Source organism: Pollicipes pollicipes, unplaced genomic scaffold (assembly GCF_011947565.3).
Source record: "Pollicipes pollicipes isolate AB1234 unplaced genomic scaffold, Ppol_2.1 Scaffold_6686;HRSCAF=7923_pilon_pilon_pilon, whole genome shotgun sequence".
NCBI lineage: Eukaryota > Metazoa > Arthropoda > Thecostraca > Pollicipedomorpha > Pollicipedidae > Pollicipes > Pollicipes pollicipes.
Window position 1 is genome coordinate 47853424 of NW_023596921.1, and position 25224 is coordinate 47878647.

At 47.8% G+C, this 25224-nt stretch overlaps 1 protein-coding gene across 1 annotated transcript in view; it reads right to left on the reverse strand.

Annotated features, from left to right (window-relative positions):
* Positions 1-10549: 10549 nt before the first annotated feature.
* The window catches only part of LOC119108453 (protein sidekick-2), a 38225-nt gene continuing 23550 nt past the window's right edge, over positions 10550-25224 (reverse strand). Inside the window, exons 6-10 of the mRNA XM_037232024.1 lie at positions 24833-25026; positions 22248-22362; positions 21185-21376; positions 11257-11440; positions 10550-10682 (exon numbers count right to left, since the gene is read on the reverse strand). Of these exons, the coding sequence (XP_037087919.1) occupies positions 10550-10682; positions 11257-11440; positions 21185-21376; positions 22248-22362; positions 24833-25026 (818 nt within the window). The remainder of the gene's footprint in view (positions 10683-11256; positions 11441-21184; positions 21377-22247; positions 22363-24832; positions 25027-25224) is intronic.

Below are 25224 nucleotides of genomic sequence, written 5' to 3' on the forward strand. Positions count from 1 at the left end.
AGCCCAAACTGCCGGTAAGCTCCCGGCCGCTCGCCCCTCTCCTGCCCCCCCCCCCCCCCCGACCACAGACGTGGCATAAAAGGAACCGCTCCCAGAAGGCAGCATAACTGTCGGCGGTTATCGGCGACGTGGCAGGGATTGACCCGATTGGGCTCAGGACGTTCGATATCAGTGGCAGTTCAGTGAAGACCCCCCTGAGGTCCCTGGCCCAGCCAACTCTGCGACAGGGCCACGCCACACGCTCGCAGATCCGCGACGGCTAACGAGTTGACCCCACCCCCGGTGGTCTCGGGTGGGGAAGTGCCCAGGCTAAGCCGAAATGAATGCCAGCCATAATCCTTCCCTTTCCCGCCCTCGTGTTTGACCCAGGGGTGTCCATAACGAAGTGCTAATTGCCTGGGGCATCGTTATCTGTGGGTATGAGCCCTTGCCGTATGCATTTGCAGCTTTTTGGTGGATCTTTCATTATAGGATTAACGGGAACGTCACGCCGGCCGTTTCTGGGAACTGGAGAGCCGGCAAATGAGGGAGGATCGTCAGCAGCAGTCTGTGAATACCCTGCTAAGGATTTGCCTGTGGCGACCAATCAATCCCCTTCTGAAAATTACATGGTCTCCATTTGCTGTCCTTTCCCCGCTACCACCAAATGACGTCACTTCACATATTCGCTCAAAACCACGATGCGTGGTGCTGGTGGTTATTGACGACCTGGCCTGCCTCGCAGACGGTCCTGCTGCTGGTGAACGGTCCCTGACAACCTGTTCATACTATGGAGCACGGAAGGAGTGACCAGGCCCAGCACGAGCAAGTTTTCGTTAGCTTTAGTCCGGTAAGTTTTGGGTGCTACGCATCGCATTTTGCTGCAATGCTTGATCACAGCACTCTTCTACTAATCCTACCAAATGCATCTCGCTAAAATTATGTTTTGGTGCCTCCTTTCGAGACATCTCCGACGGTGCATTTCCATATATCGTGAATGTTGCAGGCGAATGTTATTATATCCAACCTCGCTTAGCCCTAAAACAACGGGAACTTACCTTTTAACATTGGCAAAGATTTACATGAAAATGCATTCAAATAACAAGGTAAATTCACCACGCACTTGCTGGATAAACTAACTACATCGCTGTTGGTTTCCGGTCAGTCAGTAGTGCTCCAGCCTGTCTGCCAGCGGCTCGGCGCGTAGCGTGTCTGATTGGGCGTATTTTGCGTCCGCAGGCCAGCGAGCTGCTGCATCGAACGGCCGCGTCCGGACTGCCGCTGCGACGCACTGTTGGTCGCGTTATGTACGACCACACGTGTCAGACCGTGGAGACGTGCCGCTGCCTGATCTGCGACGCCATAACGGACGCCTACGAGAAGGACCAGCACAACTGGTTCAGCTGCCGCCTGCCGGAGCAGTGCACGCTGTGCCGCCACTTGATCGACCGGCTTCTGTCACACTGCCTTGCCTCTCAGTCCGATCTGTTGTAATCCGCCTTGCATTAGCCAATACATTTTACCGTGAGAACGGACGTTGTTTTGCTGACGTGATAAGAGGTGAAAGACTCGAGTCCAATAAACACAAGCTATGCCACTGGCAAGCGTCAAACGGATTGTGCGGAACATACAACCAAACGGATATTTCTTTGGGTTATGTTTCTGATGCTGCACTGTCAATGCGGCGTCGGAAACATTACTATGCTTCGCATTCCCACATCAGTGGTCATGCTATTGCCTCCACCACGTTCTGTCATAGGCATTACAGTGATAACCATACATGATTAGAATCCTGTTCCGAACTATAATAAAATAATTGTTCACCAGCTTTGCGAGCGCCCGCAAGGAACGGCGGTTCGTCTCTGAGGACAGGGGGTTCGCACACACGTGTGGGCGCGCGGGCGGAGCTACCTTGTTCTTCATCAAACTCGCAAATGCCTCTGGGTGGTATCGCCTGGCTAATCGGATCTTTGCACCAGAGCAGTTCAACTTAGGTGCTGACATTTTGTAGAGTTCTGACTTTCAAGGTGACATATCTTAACGAGAACGATGCATTACAAACAGACGACTCCAAGCCTGAGTTGTGGAAGGTGTGTTGGGACAAAGCAAGGGTTTTTCATATGGATGCGTACCCACACACACATACAAACACACATACACTCACACACACACACACACAAACATATACATATCTATCTATATATATATACATATATACATATATATATATATATATATATATATATATATATATATGTCTTTCATGGTATGGAAGCTCTGTTTTGCTGAATATTGTCTTTAATGATAGGGAGTAACAATGCGTGCGTGCGTGCGTGCGTGCGTGTGAGTTCCGTCGAAATGACAGCATATCTGGCACTGCCTTTTTTCAGATCCAAATTAATATTTCCGCATGAATCGTCTCCATCATCGAAAAATAGCTGCAAAGAGTGTCTTTCTTATGTTGTAACGTTTCATTGATTCTGCCAACATCATTAGACAGGCATACGCACAGGTACCCCATGCCAACATTATACGAAATAGTCGCGGTCGCGTCGGTTCAGAACAACATTTCTGCATTCTTCTACTCAAAAAAGGTCCATTTGACCTTATGAAAAGCTGTCCACATGCACAGTACTAGCGGGTACGTCGTATAATGACGAGCACCGGTGTAGACCTTTACCCGGCTTTTTCACCCCCCCCCCCCCCCATTTTGGCGACCTATCTCTGGGTGTCAGAGGCTGCCCGTCCCATAACCCACAGTGTGCCCGCATATCCACCTGCCTGTTGATCGCCGGATCTTCGATTCCGGATACAAGCAGCTTCAAGTATTTTCAGTTTTACTTTTTGTGTACACTTAGCCAGTTATGGAGGCATTGTATACCAATTCGCATCTCGATAGTGTCTTCTATGAGCTAAAGTCGCATGCCGCTTGGCGCACCGTCCTGAAGGTGCATCGCTATCTGCCCTGACAGTGTGGGTAGTATTGCGGCCAATGTACGAGTGTGATCGACGCGCGCAGTTGTCGATGGGGCCTTTGAACTCGTAAGCAACGTTGGTTATTTTCAGTACTGAACTCATTAAAACAGGCTATTCTCTTAAAACAATATTCTGGGATTTTGCGGTTAATAGTTAGATTGTTGCATGCAGTTGACATCCTGCTCTGGTTACGCAGTTTAACGTCCGTACTCACTTCTCCGTTACTTTGTTCACCGCGTTAGTGGATGTGTTTGTGAACCTGCCGACAAATTTGATTTTCTATATCAGCGAGGCTATACTTGTTGACGAAAATGTGTCTAATTTTGAGCAGCCCCTGATGCATGAGCGGCCATATCGCGCAATGTTTGACTTCCCCATGTTTGTATGATCGGATCACGCCCTCTTTATGTCTATCTGAACACTTACTGAGGCCGCGCAAGCCATGGCCAGTGTCTGTGGGTCTTCTCAATACTGAAGTTACGTGTTTCATACCGGAAGCATCAACAGACACGCCTAAGACCATGATTTTGTGGTCAACTGATAGCCCTACTGCAAATTTCAGAATTGGGTTTCCCTCGTGTTTGACTCAAGGCACAGAATCTACCGCTCGCTCGGTATATCGACGAAAATGTCGTCGATATGTGGACAGTATGTGGGCGGCTTCGTTTGCTTACTGCCGACAGACAGCACGTGATTAGATACGCGCCCACATAGGCTTCCGCAAATAGCACACCAAGTGGCGATCCTATGACGATCCTATCGACTTGGCGATAATCTTACCTTCTGGACACCAGAGAAATTTGTCGTTTGTGCAAATCTGAAGAGCTTTTATCACGACTCTGGCGGCAAAGCGCAGCGCTGGAATAGACAGTGTGAATAAACAAACACAAGAATTATTTCAACGGTTCATCAGCTGGTACGTTCGTGAATATTGACGAAGCGCCAAGGGATGCTTAGATGTTCCGCTTTTTCTTACTCAGAGCGCTTCTGAGGATTGTTTTTAGCGATTGTTTTCAAGTAATCACAAAAGTTCGTTCCCACGAATTTCGGAAGTGATGTAAGTCAGAGAAAGGCAGTGCATCTTAGCATCCCTTGAAGCTTCACCACTATTCATGAACGTACCAGTTGACGAATCCATCGAAATGAACCCTCAATATGGTCATTCACACGCATCGATTTCAGCACTGCGGCTACCCAGAGTCGTACGGCATTTTCGTCGATATACCGAGAGGACAGCTACTTTTTTCTGCCTTAAGCTAAAATTCGTTGAAGGCTCAGTTCTGACATTTTCAGTAGAAACTATCCATTGACCACAAAATTCCCTTCATACACGGAACTGCTAATACCTCAGGTGAAAGATATGTAACTTCAGTATTTAGAAAACCCACAGGCACTGACTATTGCCTGAACGGTCTTAGTGCCCAGATGGATGCAAAGAAAGTGTGACCCGACCATACACACATACAGCACTCAAACATTGCGCGACATGGCCGCTCAACAGAGGAGGCCGACAAAATTAGACAAATTATCTTCAACACTAAAGTCTCCCGCGCAAAGGACCGCGAGCACAAACTCGTGAATTTAGTGATGGTACGCGATAGGCGGTAGGCCAGCAAGCCAGCGCAGTTTGCACCGACGAAAACGGAGAGCTTGCCAGTGATGGGGTTTTTAGGCGATTGCGATCGAAGCAGTGCAATTACGCAAATGCTTTGAGTGGATGCTGGTCACCGCGGACCAGTATTTCGTCTGGGGCGATTTCATGGCCCGGCTTTCTCTCGTTAGATCCCAACGTGTCGCATTCAAGATCGTTCTCTAAAAACGCGGCATTTATATTATGCGGGTTCCTGAGTAAAAGAGCAAAGTAGGAATATAATTGTAGTTCGCCGGGCGAAACTAACGCATGCTTAGGTTTGTATAGCATGCAATGACTGATGTTCAGAGCATACCGACCTCCCCGTTACACAAAACATGTTTCACACTTAAAGGGTAATAATGAGCCCTCCCATCTCTTTAATCTTCCGGTAAATGTGAGGAAAGACAAAGCGAGCATTTCTACCTGCTGCGCTTAATCGGAAATGCCCACAAGCTTTACCAAGGCCGACTGACTTGAGTCGCACGGGAGTCGGGTAGAGAGTCTGCGCATGATACGTGATACCCAGCGGGCTGTGTGGATGTGAGCGTGGTAAGACAGAACCATCCGGACACAGTCATAATTAGTGTGAGACCGTGATGAGCGACAACGTTATGCCGTAAGCCAATGGTAATATCCTTTTCACCACATACGCTGACTACAGAAGGCGGGGAGATATCGAGAGCAAAATCGGATCGGATCATTCAACGAGCAGTGGGAACTCGTGCAGCATTGGCTTAAGAATGAAAAAAAAAACAAGGTGACGACAGGAATGAGGAAAGAGGGTTGGTTGGAAAGAGGGAGGTTGTGCAATGAATGGAGCAACAACTATATGGCATTGACACATATTTTCGGAACGATTTGGAGCAGGCCGTTAAAACTTTCGAAAGTTGTTTAATGTCTGTTATGTTTTGTTTTTCTTCTAATTTGGTTACATGGCATGATCCGGGTCGGCTCCACGGCCAGTACTGCGGAGCACCGACGGTGTAATTTAGCGAATATTCTGAGACGGTGATGACTCAGAGATTGCTAGCGCTACATTGAAATTCCAGGACTAAACGAGGCCTACAGTGAAAAAGACAGTTTCAAGCATGAGAATCGTTGCTGCAGCACAACAAAAACATTTGGCAAAGACCATTCTAAGGCCCGAAAGAGAGAGAGCTTTGAAACAGTGCAAAATGTATACTACGGACCATGGTTCATCAGGGCTGATTCTCTGTGGCTGCATGCAGAGCATTGGACTCAAGCAAATGTTTGCACGCATAGATGAAACAGGTCCACAGTGGCAAAGGTGTGTTTGGGGATAAAGGAGAAAAAGTAGTGTACACGTAAGGCTGTAAGAAGGAAACGATACATTGTTTGCGCAGAGGCGCCACCAAAAAAGGAGGGTTTTATGTCACCTGCAACATGGAGTTCTTAAACGGTATGTTTCATTGAACTTTCAGTTTTCCTACCTATTTTCAACTACCCACCTTCCACCGATTCACCGTCGAGTAAGTCGTGTTAAGTCGCTCGAGGTGCTAAGTGTAAGCAGCCTATCCGTGCTCTTTCCTCATTCCTGTCGTCGGGTTGCCCTTTCTTCATTTTTAACCCAATTCTGCACGGGTTCTCACCGCTTTTTAAATGACTCCATCCGATTTTGCTCTTGACATCTTCCTGCTTATTCCCATCTGATTTTCATCATGACTCATGCACGGGATATACTAATATTTCCTGAATCAATGTATTCCCTATGATGCATGCTGATGCTGTCGGAGGCAGTCGTTTTCAGTCGATCGGCCAGTACAAAGGTGGCCTCCTGCGGGGGAGGAGGGCGTAAAACCTGAAGGGTCACCCGACCCGACGCACAGATTAGGGCGGGTGGTCCGGCTCGTTAGTGGCGGCCGGTGAACAAGCACAGGTTCCTGAAATAGGGGAAGGTAGGTAAATGGAATCGCGTGCACAACCGGTTTTTAACTTATTGCATTGCGTTCGTAAGTTTAACATGTGTTATGGACGAAATTATCAGCTGTATTGCGTTTAGAGCTACAATTTGGTATGCGACAAGACACAAATGTCACAAACCAAAGCCATTCTGTAGTTCTTATAAGGTCATTTAGAAATGCATCGAGCACGCTCACTGTAAACTGAATGACGCATACTGCCCGGCAGGATCAAGGGCAATGAGCGTGACGATGAGTGACGAGTGGGGGGGGGGGGGGGCGGGGCAAATGCATATTTTTGTGGTTTAGTTTAGTTTGGTAGCGATTTGTCTCCAGATCAGAGCACGTCGTTCAAAATTTTTAATTCTCACACAATGTTCTGAGATTACCTGCAGGCTGTGGGCCGCAACCATTGTCTCTGCGGGATGCGCTTTTCTTGTGGTGAATGCCTGTATATTTAGTATGGCATATTGTATATCAATCACCAGCACGGAAGGACTCAACTACTGGGCAAACCGTTGCATAAATATTGCGTTTCAAACGCTTTACATGAGACAGTACTGATAGCTATATTGCTTGTTGAATAGCCAGGGGGAAGGAGAGAAAGATATATTAAGATTTCAGTACATCCCTTTGTCGAAACCTTTGTGAGCAGTGTAAATAAAATAACATCCTGGTGTTTGTCTACTTAAATTATTTTCCATGTACACGAGTTAATTTACAGTTAGATATTTATTCATTTGTTGTTATAGAATTGTAGGATCTCTAAAAAATTGTAGTTTTAGGAAATTGTATTGAATAATAATAAGGTAAAGAATTATACAATTTCATGTTTTTAACTAAAAATCTCTTTTTTCATTTTTAAAATAAAGAATAAAATGAGCAAACTTCAAAAATGTTATCTAAAAAATCAAAAGACTATAAAAATACAGAAATTGTATAATTGTATTTATTTGCAGTTAGATATATTAATTTGTAGTTAGATATACGCTGTGCTGTAATAATGCCTTGCACCTTAGCATCAGCAGGTAATTTTGAGTTTACTACTCTTGATCGGCATGACTTTTGATCGGGAAAGGGGTATAGGACCCATATTTTCCTGGATTCAAGTTTGAATGCGCTAATTATCAACGCCGAATACATTACGAAACATTGAAATATTTATTTCTCCTTCCTCCTAGTTAATCGACGTAGGACTTGGTGGCCTCAAGTGGCCGCGACAGGGTATCGGTCAGCCGATTCGCTGCCGTGACCAGCTGAGGCAACTGGTGTGTTCCCCGTCAGAAGTGTGTGCATTAAGATCATGGACTGAGCCCTCTACTCACCTTTCACTGGCTGATGGATCTTTGGTCGAGTTTTTAGCTTGCCCGGTAACTCCGGGGTCCCGCTGACCGGTCGCCCGCTGGGATCTGACCGGTCGCCCGCTGGGATCTGACCAGTTGCCCGCTGGGATCTGACCAGTTGCCCGCTGGGATCTGACCAGTTGCCCGCTGGGATCTGACCAGTTGCCCGTTGGGGCTCCCGTGAGGAGCAAGGGTTTCGCACCCATTCAGGGGCCCCGGGGTCAGCGGCTGACCGCGTAGAGCATTCCCTTAACCACTGACCTCTATAACCTTAGTCGGAATGTCTGGCGGCCGCACGTAGCTAATCAGATGCAGTTTCGTTCAGCTGTTTGGTTTTCAAGGACCGCCAGGCCCAGAGTGTCATGCTTGAACTTTACAGCCGAGTCCCCCATGTCAGGCCTCTGACACTGAAGCTGTCATTGTTACGTAGTTACGGTGTTTTTAAGCTTATCTATATCAGTTATCAGCCGTTTGAAAGCACTATCATCATATGTACAGCCATCCGTCCATGACATTGTTGGTTGGATCGCGTGATTGGCTTGTCGGCTACTGACAGCATCCGATTGGGCTCATTGTAATAAGCATGGAGCCAGCGCTCCCAACTGACAATGGTTGTCTCATCATGTCGATCCTTACGAGTTAGCGGCATCACCAGTTTTCACGAGCTAAGCTATACATTTGCATGCAATGACATTTGCAAGCAAGGAGAGACTTTGAATGCCTCCGCGTATTGCAACGGTTAACCTTCTCCCTGATCCGCCGTGTTTTCAGAAGATGGGGGAGGGGTCAATGTGATCCCCTGCCGTTACTGACCTAAGAAAGATGAGAGTCCCGCGGAAAGTCTATCGAATTGGTCTGAACTAGATCTCGCGATTTGTAGCCAGTTCGATGCATCTAGGCCCATTATTTACCTCAATACATTTATCTGTGATATCATGCATCATGATGTATCTAGGCTCATATTCTACCTCATTACAATATGCAATATATATATATATATATATATATATATATATATATATATATATATATATATACACATATATTGCATATTGTAATGAGGTAGAATATGAGCCTAGATACATCATGATGCGTGATATCACAGATCCTTACGAGTATATACGAGCATTACATATATATATATATATATATATATATATATATATATATATATTGCAGTTCCTCAAGTCGTTCGTTTCACGTCGTTTTACAAACATGTTAAAAAGAAGCCTCAGCAACCATCTCATACATCACCTTGCCGTCTCAGGTTTGTCCATTTCCTTTCATACTGTGTGAAGGTTCCATTAAGCGTCGCGACCAACTTTTCCATCCGTCTGTCCCTTTCAAGCAAATAGATATAACACTGTTGAGATGCAAGCCTAATGATTCGTCTACCCGTGATGATACTGTTTTCTAATAACCAGGATTTCATTTCTTGCAAAAATCGTAGAACTGTCGGGCGGTCCCAAAATGTGTGATCAGTGGTCTTCCTAATATCATTGCACTGCAGACAGCCACTGCTTTCTGCAATACCAATCTGACACAGGTATGGCTACACACACATCGTGGCATAGGTCCTCGTCACTTTATTATAGTGCAGCGCACTGTACGATGAACTTAATGCAGTATGAAAATATTCCGGTAGGCACAATAACAGCACATATTGTCGCCATATCGTTCTCTCCACTTGTCTTCCCACCCGTGTTCAGGCCCCTGAAATTTGTTATTAACAAGTACGATATGTACATAATTTACCGCTTTGGAGCGTGACGAAATGAACGAAATCGCTGCAGGAATAATGGGTGCTGGCAGTTTTTCTTTCTTAGCACGAACCCATTGAACCTGCTCTCTATTCTTAAACCCCAAGGGATCCGACAGCATACCGTTTATACCATAAACACATCTTAATTGTCTGAAACTCATGAGCAAACCATTACTGTCAATTAAGTTTTTAAGGATTCTTAGACCTTTTCCCTGCTAGTCTCATATCTCTCGTCTTTCGAATTTCGTTACATCTGAATACCAATTGTAACTTGTTTTGACAATTTTTGTTATCATCCCGTTTTGCACGATCAGCTTAAAGTCATGATTTCCAATTTCAAAACATCAGCACATGATATATATCTTGAAATTATTGCCCGTAGAACTACGTTGGTTGCATCGAAATCAGCTCATGTACATAAAACCTGCTTGGGTTAAAATTACTTGTGATATTTTGGAGTCATGTATGTTTACCACGGTAGCTTTCAAGGCAAACATATGAATACATTGGAGAGTGCAGATCTCATCGAGACGGTGGTTTTCGAGAGTTCAGGAGGGGAGAAATCGGCCTCCCCTCAGTCCAGGATAGGGCCGGCAGAAAGCTTGCCTGAACAGCGTGTAGTGCTACCACATGTCGACAAAGGTCATTGCATGAGTCTGGCACACGACCGCTAGATTTTGTGCTGTATGGACAACTGTAACGCACATTCCCGTGCCTCAACATTCTTTAAGATTTGCTCCAATGATGTCTTTGTTCACGTTTTCCCTCCAGTGCCCGTGGGGAGCTCTCCACCTCTGCTGGGGATGGTTATGCTCTCCCCAGCGCTGTTGTGGTCCCCCAGTGGGATCCACGCGAAATTTTTAAACGCTGTAAAAATTCCTACGGCCCACCATGACCGAAAAGAACGTTTTTCGCTCCCCAAGCCGTGTCATCAATCTCAGTCCGTGTCAGTACGCTCCGTCCGCTGTCTCACCGAGAACTGGAGGCGACTGGAACGCACCGGCACCATGCGCTCCACGAAGCCACGGCTTTCTTCAGAGCGGTAGAGAAGGTAGTACATATTGACCGAGCTGGGGAAAAAAGCAGCTTCACCGAGTGGCCAGAATGTAAGATGTGCGTAGAATATCACCCCAGGGACCGCCTTTCTCGCAATATAACGGAGGTTACGCAACAGCACAATAAAGATAACAAGTGCCAGTAAACTGCAACAATTTTGGGCCAGTTTTCCCCCCATGCGCCCTATGATATCGCTGTCAACATCTAAGCAGACGCATTTGCTGATATTTCGAACGATCGGTCTTGGCTCACCTGTTACACTGGTTTTGAAGCGTTCATCGCCAGCGGGCCTCAGTACAGAATATTCAGTACAACTGTTTGAAAAAAGGGGGAGCCCATAGCAACTTTTGAGCAGGGGACTAGTCAAAGAAGAGGCACAGCTGGGGGGTACGGGTTCCCCATTGGCCCGGACATTTTGTTTTTCACTGAAGAAGGCTCCCGCCAGAAATAAAAAATCAGCGTGATATGTTCTCAAAGAGTCATGTACAAGTCTCAAGACCCACGGACAAAAAAATTCTGACAACGCCCTTGAGTTTGGGTTTCGTGACTGAATATCACACCGATTAGTCACAGCAGTACAGCCCTTACCCGTAGAACAGCTTGGGCCGACGCCACTGCAGACCCAATGACGTCACAGTCGGACAAGTGATGTTGGTGATGACGGGAGCTCCCGGACCGCTCACGTCAGTACGAGCCATCCAGGGAAAAGACCGGTCGCTCTCGCCGGCCGATGTCACCGCCTTCAGCCACACGCTGTACTTCGTGTCGGGCTCTGTGGGCCCAGGTCAACTCGCTGACACGCTGTACTTCGTGTCGGGCTCTGGATCCAATTTATATCATTGGTTCACAGTGCACCTCAGTTTGGCTCTGTAATTTCCAATGGCCTCAAAGGAGGTCGTAATGACCTCAATAATACCCACCGAGCACACCACTTTTCTGAAAACATAAGTAACTTCGTCAATAGCTTAGTTCCGATCGCCCTGTACCAGCGATCCTCAGTGACACCATTGTCTCACGTAGCACTCCTGATCACCCTTGATAGCTTACAGTGAATTCACTGACTCTCTTATTACGATCTGGCTGACTGTAATCCCGACCTGGCTCTCAGTCACAGTGACGTCATTAATTTACACCGTGCTCCCACCCGGTTACATAGTTTTCTGTGGGCCACAGTGGCGGCACTGAAGCACGGATATATCCGTGGGCATGTAATTACGACACTCCTGAAAAAATGTGTTTGTGAGCTACCAAATTAGGGAAATTTTTCGGTGCTACCAAGCAACTACTGTCTCAAACGCAAGGTAGGCACGCATAGTAAATACGCATTTAGCAAAGAAGTGGCATGCATGACAGACGTACGTGCTGTAGACATATCATCAAAACAGAACAGAAACAGAACAAGACAGGGAGTCGCAAAATAAATGATGTCAAGTAATCTTGATCAACCTGATTAGCACACGCTCGGGTGGGGGTCACATTAGCCACCCACCGCAGGTTTTTTTGGGAATGATTTCCGAACGACGCAGTGTACCCGCACCAAATTCGGCACAGCTGTAGAAAATTAAGTTTTAATTATTTGGTGCCAAGAATTTAGATGTAACTTGTAAAGTCACTGACCTACGGCAGGTCAAAATCAGGCCATTTTTTAATCGAAGACAATTTCTAGGGAAGCGCTCAATCTGATAACACAATGGAGTGTTAGACGAAGCCGTATATTTTTAAGATAGTTGCTTAGGCAACACAACAGTTGAATTAACAAATTATATTGACCTAGGGCCAAGTATAAATGTCAGAGCAAGATAAAAACCAACATGTTTAATTATTTTGGAGCTTGCTGCATGACGTAATTTATTGCACTCGTTTTTAACTTATTTACACCTGTAAAAGCTGCAGTATATACATTTCATGAATTTCCTAAAGGTCAGAACAGGTCACTGGCCTGAACTAACGACCAAGGTCAACATCTTGTTTTTACGTAACATAAAATGTAACGTACTGCCAAGCGTAATCCTTGACACCTAATCAAATGCAAAAATCAAAACAGTCTTGAATCATTTTGGTCACCATGACCGCCGAAAGGTCCAACAAAATCACTAACCCTAAATTAGCACCAGTAACCCTAGGCCTTGAACACGTGTCCAGGTTCACGGTGGTTTCATGGGAAGCTCCGGGGCATTTTGGCACCAATCTAGAGTTTGACCTTATTTGACCTTATTTGACCCGAAGGTCATGACTGAGGGGCCTCAAATTTTCTTTTTTCAGTTTTTTTTTCTTCAAAAAAGCACAGCACAGCACTGCACATGATGGGATAGGAAAAACGAGAACTCGAAGAACAAAATTCCAGACAAATATGCTTCATTCAGCTTTCGCCCAATTACAGAACGAGCCTCGCCTCTTGCACGCACTCCCTCTTCCTCCTCTTTTTACCCAGCACTGGTCAGTGATTTCCTCTCTCCACACATAACAATTCCTGTATTCCCCTGGTTGTGAGGTTCATGCCCCTCTGGGCGCAATGCTTCTATAGGTTTGCGCTCTGTGTTTTACCGCATTTTACTACAGCTTAACCATCGGTGTAATTGGTTCGTCGATGTGAGTTCCTCCCCCTCCCGCTCATATCGTTTAAAGTTTTCTGAGGTTACCTCTGCGGCATGCCGCGCAGTCGTGCCCAAATTTTCAGTGGCCTATGGGAAATTCATTGCTCGTGTCTTAACGCTAGTGACGTATTCCTAGCATTTCTGTTTTGGAATAACGGCGGTTTTGGGGGAGCACTGCACGGCGACCTACGGCCGGCGCGGGCGGCGGGCGGCAACCGACGATGCTGTGGACCGCGGACGGCGGGCCGAGCAGTGGTAGGTTTTAGGTTTAGGTTGTGTGCCGATATGGGGCGTGGTCTAGCACGTATGAGCATGTTAAGTTGAAAATGTTTGATTTTCAGGAAGCCTTTACCTTTAACCCGACATAGTGGGTAAATTTTTACTAACATCCAAAAACTTATCACCAGTCGCTAGACCTCATTTGTTTCCAATTCATCGGTGTTTTCCTCTGGGCTCTATCTTTCTTAGTTCGGAAACGGTACGGGGTCGCATCAACACCTCTGTCAGATCGCTTTATGAAAAACGGCGAATTAAGACAAGGATTAATCGCTTGCGTACTTTCGTTCACGCTACCGGTCATTTTACGTGTACTGGGTATGCATGCAATAAACTACCTCTGGTTGTCTGCATTGCGCAGCGTCAATAATGTTGTGAAGTCTCGTGCCGCATGCTTACTACTAGGCATGCTCAAACACAAGCGCAAAGGTCTCACGCGCAAGGTTTATTGTGTGCTGAATAACGGGCATTCCATGGACACGACTGGATTCGAACCAGCACCAGGCCGGCAACCTGCGGCAGTCGCGGGGCACAAAGAGGTGCAGAATGCAGTCGAGGAGCACGGATTATGAACCCCTCTCACTCATACACACATACTCTTCCGTTTCTACCCCCATCCCCCAAAATTTGGGGAGACAATGGGCAAAATCCCTGGAGAAACCTGCTTGTTGGCATAATTGTGGGAATATCTTACAGTTCAGACCTTCTCCCCTGACACCTTTTGTTGGAACTAGATCAATGGTCTGTGCATGGTCTCTTTTTAAGAAGTCATTTAGGGCTCATTGCGTACTATTTTGTTTGTTGCTCGTCATTGACGGTGATAGACTAAACAGAATGCCTTTTATTTCAAACCGAGATTGTATTTCAAACTCTTTTTAAGAAGTCATTTAGGGCTCATTGCGTACTATTTTGTCTGTTGCTCGTCATTGACAGTGATAGACTAAACAGAATGCCTTTTATTTCAAACTGAGAGCACTTAGTTTCAGGGTGACCAGTGGTGGAAATCTAACCAGAGCCGCACACTTGAAAGTGTTTAACACGCGCTCGGGTGGGGGTCAAAATGACCCCCCACCCCCCACCCGAGCAAAGGGTATCTAGCTGGCCACCCGGGCCCGTGTTAAAGTTTGATTACGTGCGGTTCGCTTACCTTCCCCTATATCGTTGTCCATTGGTCTTCAAGCTTACTTAAATAGCTCTTACGACTACGCTGCCAACTCGACGCGCATCCGCAGCGCATGTTGTTTAAGTTTGTTATTTCGCGGCCCTAGCATCCCATCACGAACATTTCTCTCACTTCGCAGCGTTGCAACACATTTTTTCCACTTTTGCCTTTTTAATATCGACAGGACGTGTGCACCGCTGAAACAAATTACACTACCGACCCGGCTCTCCGGGCTATGGTGCCGTCACTGACGTACGTCACATCCTTGGTCCCGCTGCACGAGTGGGTGACGTTACCACAACGCGCTCTATTGGTCCGGCTCTGTCGCTTTTAGTGAAGTTGTTCATACACATCGTGTCCACAGTGGCCAGCTCGGGCTCATTTTGAAAAATTCTACTTTTAGCAAAGGATTTTCGAGACGCATATTTACGGTGGCCTATTTTCAGCGGCCTCTTTTCAAAACATATGTTCCCACAAAGCCTTTTTGGAGCGGCTTCGTTCACGGAGCTTGTTTGGTAAAGGCCTTTGTTCTGAAGATCTACATTAACGACGCACAGCTTCGAAATGTGTCATTTCAGGTCAACATACAAAAGGCCTTCGTTCAGAAAGCGTAAACTGCAAAGTCTTAATTACGGGAGACCTGCGTTCAAGATAATTATTTTCTTTGGGGTTGTGTTCAAAAGGCCTTTCAAAGACTTTATGTTTAGAGGGCTTGTTACCAACAGGCATGGGATCAGAAAGCCTACTTCGAGTCTGCTAACCTTAGAGTATTTTGTTTGCATTTTGTTTGCTCGATTAGCATCCACGAGGTGGCTTTTCGAGTTTCGGATCGTTACATCGTGCAAGACGAGTTGCAACGTTTTCTTCCCCTTTACCGCATGGAACACACCGTTATTTGGTTCGCATATCTGCCTCAATGAGAGACCAAGCGTTTGTTAGTTTTTGCGATGTTAAGCTCAACACAGCGTAACCAGGGGCGGGGCGTAGGGTGCGGGTGGTGTGATGGTCCAGCTGCACGTCTGGGGAAGCCAGAGGTGCCTGTCTTTCTTGCCAGGGTGAAAGACAGGAGACGTGCTGTCTTAGCAGCTGAGTACGTTGAAAAGCCGTAATGACGACGGCAATGGGGGCTTCGCCCAGCGTAATCAGTGCGCAACCAAGAAGATGGTTCAAAAATCATTAATCCGTAACACAATTCATGGACGGTTTTAAAAAGGTTCTTCAACGATATGACGTCTTGAAAATAGACCATCGGGAAATGGGCGTCTCGAAAATTGGAATTCTGAGAATAGACCAACTGAACGTAAGCTTTGTAATCCATGCCTTCTGAAAATAGACCTCACAAAATGCAGCTTGTTCGCCGTCCCGCTCCGTAGGCGAAATTGACGCCTGTTACACCTTGTGCCCCCAGTCCGGCTCTGTAGGCCTGAAGTACGCCAATGGCAGGATCTGTGCATGGTCCGTACCATCAGTGATGCTCTCCAGCGGGTGCTGCCGGGGGGCTCAAGCGACGGCCTCGACCCGGACCGGGCAGCGCTGATAAGGAGCTCACGTCGGCCCGATTCGACATGCGTGGCGCGCGCGACAAAGTCTGTCTTCCCAGCAGCTCCATTCGAGACTCCTGACCGCTATCAAGGGCTCCTTCCAATCCACCTAAATTACATTGCAGCCAGATGGCTGCGAGTGACTGCATAATGCGTGGTAGGTGTGAAGGCAAACCCGGTCCGACTTAAAGAGACCGCAGCGATGCACACTGGACATCCGCAAACAGCGCGTGGAAGGCTCAAACAGCGAAATCCGCTAACAACTGCAGATGTGACAGACGCTGCGGCGGCCGCGAATGTCTCCAGATCCATTACAGAACGACAACTTCTTGATCGGTAATTTGCACCCGATAACTTTGGAGCAACTTCGTAACGACGATCAATGAAAAGCAGCCGCACTTAATGTCTCCTCAATTCGTCGACGGTATTGGTGTTGGAAGACGCATTGCCTTAGAGGAACGGCCCAAAGCGTCGTTGAGAAGGGAACATGATTGGGATAAGGAACTGGATTAGAAGAAGGTCATTGACAAATAAAAAGAAATCACTCACGCTTTCAGGCAGGTCTTATTTCATCAGTGTATTGCTGATAATGCTTCCGACATACACGAAATAAGTCCTTAATCACCGTCGGTACCACTAATCTGGTCACGTTTGCTGGTTAAATGTGGAAAGAAACAATGCCAATTGACGTTCATGATGAATATTGCCAACCTAAACAAGGCAGACAATGATGACAGATCAAGAAACCTGATGCATCTTTCAGTTGCTGCTAGTTTTGACGAATCAAAAGTGTCTTTCCGTTGGACTAAGGCCGATATTCAAATTAATTCTACATGTGCTCATATTTCCCTCTTCGTCTGACAAACATCTAACAACATTCGGCATCTCCCATCCAGGACACATAATAAGAACATTAAGGGTTTTTGGTGGAATTCGTTCTCAATATATTTTTATATATTCAGTATATTTTGCGTCTTAATCCATCATTGACTGGGCTCTTCAGCGGCACACCATTGACCAGGGGGGGGGGGGGGGGGGGCAGATTTCACCTCCCACCCTGATTATTTCAAGAACGGCCGGGCGGAGCTAAAAAAATTAAATCGTGGTCGGTAGCACCGTGGCGCGCGGTCTCAGACCACAAAACAACTTAAGTTTTATTGTGTATCAAAGTCAAAGGTCAGGCTCAAATTTTAAAGATGTCGCTTGGAATAAATGACCGCTCTCACAACGTATTTCATTTAGAGGCGTATCTCACGGTGTGTAATCAGTACGCCCTGATCAAATGTGCTGCTTGGGAATGTATCAAATGTTACGTGCGCCGCACCAGGCCTAGAGCCCAGGTGACGTGCCGTGCAAATGAGAGCTGAAACCTTGGTCTGTACGTTGATTTTGGTCCATCTATTTCCATCATATTTGAACCATCTAACCACGAAGTGAAGAGTTTAGCTGCAATTATGGTTATCAGACAAGTGAGCAAGAGCTACTGCTTGTTCGTAAACAGCCTGAGTTCAACGTCAAATGGATGACCAAATGGTAAATAATGGTAAATAAGCGGTTGGACCGATTTTCGCGTTGCTCTCGACGACCCAGTTTGCTGACGGCGCAACTTGATACCCTTAAACCCCGCCGCCAGTCGTCGGCTCGCGTGTGAAACTGGCAAACGGCTTCCTCCGCCCCGTCATCGCGCTGCTGCGGCAGACCTGAGCCCCGCCGCCCCGTCATCGCGCTGCTGCGGCAGACCTGAGCCTCGCCGCCCCGTCATCGCGCTGCTGCGGCAGACCTGAGTCCCGCCGCCCCGCCATCGCGCTGCTGCGGCAGACCTGAGCCTCGCCGCCCCGTCATCGCGCTGCTGCGGCAGACCTAAGTCCCGCCGCCCCGTCATCGCGCTGCTGCGGCAGACCTGAGTCCCGCCGCCCCGTCATCGCGCTGCTGCGGCAGACCTGAGTCCCACCGCCCCGTCATCGCGCTGCTGCGGCAGACCTGAGTCCCGCCGCCCCGTCATCGCGCTGCTGCGGCAGACCTGAGCCCCGCCACCGCCGCCGCGGGTCGGGTCTGAACCCAACTGGGCGCGGCCAATATGCGCTGTGATGCATTTCTAGCCATAACTCAGTCATTGTTACAGATAATGGTTGAAACGTGCTACAGGCATCCTTCACAGTCGTGGCTAGGGCACCTTATTCTCTGTTTTCATAATTTTGAGTGTGAAACCAACAAATGCTGAGTGTATTATCCATCAATATTTTTGTTATTTGACATGTCAATATTTCAATGTGCAAAATTGAAACAACAAAAAGACACGGCATATGAATGATAGTCTAATTGTCTAACATTATCTTTTTCCAGATGTAACATATGTTATTTCATTCGGGTTCTGAGTCAATATCTACGGCTATGCGCTTTTGCCCAACATCGGCAAAAATGACGTAATTCTGACATTGCTCACGCTTGATCTGTTATAATCTTACAGCTGTGATTTAAGTACAAGATGTAAAACTCATCAGCTGACAGGTACTGAAAGCTTTGTGACGACGTATCAAGGCCTTTTTCAACCATCGCGAATATTGAACCGGGTGGGAGGCGGATTTTCCCCCGGTTAACGGCCGGTAAATCGCTGCCAGTGATGATAAGTTTAGGCCATGACTTAACCCTGATTTCAATTTGCACTCCGTCATAAGGCAGACTGATGAAGAGGGGGGTTCGATGCGAGGCTCTGCCGTTTTCAAACTAATTGGTCCCAACGAGATCTCACGATGGGCAACGAGTTTCGTGTGGTTAGGTTAATATTTGATCTTGCTTTGCCAGGCCAAAAAAGTTAGTTTTTTTCCTACAAATCACATTATTTCAGATTCACGTATCAATATTTACGAAATCACACTAAGTAGTAGCACATGCATTGCATGGATATGTTTTTCGTTCAAGGTACTGTTCCCTACGTGTATGGGAACGTGTACGTGTATGGGTTTTGAATTGAGAAAGCCATTTTCAAAAGCTTCCTACCTTTTACAGTTAGTGTTTCTTAAGACTCCAAAGCCACTTGTTTGTGAACTAGGTGCAAGCGAGCTTGTACAGACTTTTTCTCACCGACTAATCAGAAATCACCCAGTGATGCAGGACTGTGTAGAAGCTTTACACTAATCGGCTTCTTCAATATTTATACTATGTTCGAGGTCAAGAAAAGTATGGCCATTGATGTACTTGGGTCTGGACTGCGTCAGCACGGATCGTCGCAACAACCGACAGCAATTTGTCGTCGAACAGTTTAATGCGCTAAATGTAAGCTTTGATCACGAACCTCGTTCAATGATACAAAATGTAGACATTTGGGCAGTTCTTAGGCCTTATGATGGACATGAGGCTGGGCATTGAACAACTTCAAATAGCGCTGTAACAAAAAGTGCAAATGCAAGTAAAAACATGCAATCACAAGAAAAAATATACCAGAACATTATACCAGAACAGAACAAAATATACCAGAACAGAACAAATATACCACAAATATGCCACAACAACAAAACAACCAGAACATATACCACAAAAATATACCACGAGAACACAACGAACATTTCTGGTCGCGCACATAACGATCGTCGGTTATTTTAAACGCACCTATTAACAGGCCACCTAACGGCGAGTTGAAGTACCATAAGTAAATCAGGGTATCCGCTAAAGTGATAATTCTGCCGCAGTCAGTCTGGCACCGGCCTTGATACCGATCGCCCATCGAGGAGCATATTTACAACAGAGCGATGTGCTATCTAGGGCAGTACTTTGGGCTTAAGCACACCAAAAGTTGCAAGTGACCTTTTCCATTACGTCTGGTGCCTGCCTCAAAGCCTTGCATGTGTAGCATTCCCTTTAAAGTTAGTGTTTCACACTTGTATGGAGTTTTGACCCAAAATATCTGTTTTAAGATCATGTTTGCGTGAACTATTTCAAGACCATTTAGCATGCATGACGTCATAAAAACGTCATCCTAAGCCTGCCATTCCATAGCTCATGCAGCGTTCAAGGCCACTAAAAATACTACCGTCGAGCCGGTTAGGTTTGACATTTGTGAGCACAATTTTCAGACATAATGGACGTCAGCTGATACTCAATGGGCAAGCCGTGCAAGTTTCAATCACAAACCACGTTTTGTGCTGCATGATGTATGAAGTTGCTAGTTATTACAAAAACGAGATTTGAGACTTTATTACTAAAAATGAGATTGCTAGAAAGGCAAGTATGTGAATGCCAGAAAACGTTTCAAGATCACGGATGAATATGATATAACACCACGAGAAACGTCCAAAACACGGGAATACAACGATATTTGGCAACATGGACACTTCTAGCACCGCCACTGCCATCTCTCGACGAGTTTGAAGTGTTACAGGTGAGTGTTTAGGTGACAATATCGCACGCTTAGTTGTCAGCACACTAACGTCATGCAAACGTTCCATGACGCAATCAAACAATGTCATATAAGAAGCATTTCTGCTAAAAACAAAAACAAAATTGTTGTTTAGACCGATTTTGTTATTTCAAAACATACCAATATTTATAAGTGAGTCTCTCTTAAAGCGTCTGGTGTTTTCTTCAATATCTTCAAATATGGAACATCTATTTTATGTAAAAGTCCTGGCTCACTGCGAACGATCAGAAGGTTCGCTAGTTGCCGCCCTCTGCCCACGTCGGTCGTGGAGTGCGGTGTGTTTATGAAGCACCGCTGCATGGGAAGCCAGAAATGATAGAAATGCGTTTTCGGTGTCAGAACACAAGCAGTGGATACCCGACAGGCTGCCGACCACTTGCACAGCAGCATTGCACGATATGCCGGAGAGATACCCTCAGAAGACGTAAGGCTATGAAGAGGGTTCGCATCGACCCCTCCCTTCCTCACTCCAGAGCAACGGTTTAAGCCGTTGGACGGTGCTTGCGGTGCTGTCCATTACCGTACATACCCAGCATGTTCACCGTGAACTGGCGAGCATTAGGCACTGCGATGGACTGGGAGTGCGCCGGCTGGCCGCCGCTGCTCCAGTAGACGTTGTAGCCCTGGAGCAGGCCGTTGGGTCGTCGCGGCGGGGACCAGGTCAGCGTCAAGCTCCGGTCCCCCACTGACAGGAGAGTGACGTTCTCCGGGCGCTCCGGCACTGCCACACAGAGTCAAGCTCCGGTCCCCCACTGACAGGAGAGTGACGTTCTCCGGGCGCTCCGGCACTGCCACACAGAGTCAAGCTCCGGTCCCCCACTGACAGGAGAGTGACGTTCTCCGGGCGCTCCGGCACTGCCACACAGAGTCAAGCTCCGGTCCCCCACTGACAGGAGAGTGACGTTCTCCGGGCGCACCGGCACTGCCACACAGACAGCCGGCCATTGCAGCAGCTCACATGGCGAAGCCTTCAGAGCACAAAGCCGGTCAGTTCTGGGACGGTAAGCCTGTTGCCATGTGGTTGTCACAAGATGTTAGTGTTTATATATATATATATATATATATATATATATATGTATGCATGTACATATGTGCATATATATATATATATATATATATATATATATATATATATAGATATAATACGCATGTCCATGTGTGCGTGCGTGCGGGCGGGCTTGCGGGCGTGTGTGTGTGTGTGTGTGTGTGTGTGTGTGTGTGTGTGTGTGTGTGTGTGTGTGTGTGTGTGTGTGTGTGTGTATGTGTGTGTATGTGTGTGTGTGTGTGTGTGTGTGTGTGTATGTGTGTGTGTGTGTGTGTGTGTGTGATATTTAATATACATATATATATATATATATATATATATATATATATATATATATACATCATACACAAGCCATAAATATATCAGACAAGTGGCAAGTATCCATCCTTTTACGGTAACTGGCTCAGACGTATCTGCAGAGCACGCTTGTATACAACGAAAGCACATAAGCTCAACTCTCCTGCTCAACTCAACGCATAAGTTTCACTGTGATATAAGGAGGAGCTATATCTGGCGGATATGTAAGCAGCGCCACAACGTTCCTCACCCCCCTGCGCAGTGAATGCGACAATGGAGTCCGGCGGACCCAGTGCCTGCGGGTTCTTCACTTGCAGAGTGATTTCGTACCGCGTATACGGCTCCAAGTCGTAAATCACGTACTTCTGTGGACAGTATAGGACTCACAGTTACAAATGTATGCTAATGCGTTTTTTGTTTTGCCCTCATAGCTCAGTGGGCAGGAGCGCCAGCCTCCCATCCTACACGTGGCGACGCATCGGGGTCGTATTGGCGTCCGCCGTCGGTGCTTGAGTTGGATGGCCTGCTGCCGGTGGCAGCTCAATGTCGTATAAGGTCAGAGGGCGGGCTTGACCGTGCCGGGCATTGCGACGCGTTTAGCATCCACAACAAAATTTTGCCATTGAACTGGAATTTCAAGATCGGAGGGTGACGCCACGGCTCACACTTCCAGCTGTGCTTGGCGTAAACTCTTATTCCAAAAATCGATCCAATAAGAATGTTGAGACAAAATTTGTTCATTGAGCGAGGTGGTGAGGTGACACCGCACATGACACGGGCTTCTCCAGATTCGTTGGAGAAGCAGTTCTCTGGAGCGGGCATCAGCCAACGACTACCTTGGAGGGGCTTACCACCTGTCCGATCTATCGCCACGGCACGTCATGCTGTGGGGTACACTAAAGAACCACGTCCACATGGACCAGCCGGTGAATCTTCAAGAACTCCAGCCCGCCTTCAGACATGATATGGGATGTATTCGGGTTGTTAAGATCGACAGGACGCCGCCCCCCCCCCCCCCCCCCGCTGAAGGTTCAGCTGTTGCCCAGCCTGGTTTGCCGTGGGGCCATCTGAAGCATCCTTCGTAGTCATTTTTCGACGGATGGGCAACTGTCTGGGATGGAGTCTGTCGCTTTCAATGCCACCGGTCGTGTTGTATCATTAGATAAGCAGCCAAATGCCATCGCATGTACAACTGGGCGACAAATACAATTGCTGTTGTTGAGGAAGGTGTCAGTCAGCGTACATCTGGCCACCCTGTGCATACTGCAGTCTATTTGTCCTGATCTACCTGTGTTATATAACAAAAAAAAAACTGTCAACGTTTGGAGGTTGGCCTAACATGTGGAGGAGTTAAGGTACCCAGTGTACCAGCGGTTCAGATAAATTGGCAGCATTTCATTGGCCCATCAGCCCCTCTCAGGGCAGGGCCCCTGAGAGCATTGAGAGGATAGAGTCAGTATTGGAGAGGAACCTCAGTTTACAAAGAATGTGCATACGAATTGACGCCCATGGTCACCAGACATGCACGGGAGTACACATAGCGGAGAGTATACATAGTATGGCATAGAACATAGCATAGAGAGTATACATAGCATGGCAGCATTCAATGGAGCACTACCATCGAAGGGGCAAAACAGACACTCTAGCACGGGTTTCCATATCGTGCCGTTTGAGGGTGAATGACCTTCACGCTACCAGCTGTCTGCCGAACGGTCATTGCTGTGATAAAGCCGCCGATTTGTCCCCGAGCGTTCCTTATCCTCTCCTTCCACAGACGAATATATCAGGCCGTTTGTCGTTTATCAGCCCCATGTCCAATCGGTTGGGCAGCACGACCCAATCCATCATGCCGTTGGGACGCATCACCCTGGCGATCGCACCATCGCCGTTTTAACGACAGCGTCGCCCAGTTCAGTGCGCCGCTTCTTCTGTTACAGCGGATGCATCGCGCGGTGACTTGCGCGATGAAACCCAGCTCCGACTCGGAGGAGTTCTCCGATAAAGCGCGGTCTGGCCTGTTGTGACGTGGGCTCAGACCGACCCCAGCTGGTGGCAGCTCCGCGCCTCAGCATGCGATGGCTGTTGGCTGGCCGACGCAGCCGGGCGGTGGGTTATAGCGACATGGGGGGGGGGGGGGTCAAAAGGATATGAAGTGTTGAATGTGGTTGGGATGTGGTTGACATAGATGGGGTCATCAAACATGGTCCTGCGCTAAAGGGGGCCGCCATGGGTGTGGTTAACATGGATGGGGTCATCGCAACATGATACCGTGTGTAGGGCGACCGCCAGGGTACATGTGACTGGTGTGTGACTGACAGCTGATCTAAGACGATGCAATGGTATGGCACGGTGAAGGCGTCGTGCGGCTGGACACTGTTGACGAGAGCCTGCTGCGATGGTAGAGGTGAAGAGTAGTGGCCTTACCCGGTCTGAGGCGTTGTGCAGCTGGACACTACTGACGACAGCTTGCTGCGGTGGCGGGAGGGGGGAGGAGTGGTGATCTTACCCGGTCTGAGACGTTGTGCAGCTGGACGCTACTGACGACAGCTTGCTGCGGTGACGGGAGGGAGGAGCGGTGATCTTACCCGGTCTAAGACGTCGTGCAGCTGGACACTACTGACGACAGCTTGCTGCGGTGGCGGGGGGGGGGGGGGGAGGAGTGGTGATCTTACCCGGTCTGAGACGTTGTGCAGCTGGACACTACTGACGACAGCTTGCTGCGGTGACGGGAGGGAGGAGCGGTGATCTTACCCGGTCTAAGACGTCGTGCAGCTGGGCGATCCTGACGACAGCCTGCTGCGATAGAGGGGGGGGGGGCGGGGGTGGTGAACTTACCCGGTCCGACACGTCGTGCAGCTCGACGCTGCTGTCGGGTCCCGGCTGGCGGCCCGGCTCCGCCCGCCGGTACGTCAGACGGTAGCCGGTGAACTCGCCGTGAATCGTGTGGTTGGCTGGTGGCCGCCAGCCCACCTCTATAGAGGTGGACGAGCGGTTCCGGGCGTACGTAAAGCTCGGCGCTGCTCCAGGGCCTGCACCATGAAACGTCGGGCAGGCAGGTTCCAGAGCGTGTTGGCTTAGGATAAACACACCATTTTGAAGCACGTGGGTCACAGCGGGCACAAATATGGTGGTGCAGACAGGCAAGCACACGCAAAACGTTAAGACATGGCCGCACAGACGATAGGAACACGTGCTTTGCATCCCCTCGCGTTCTTTGAAACAATCCG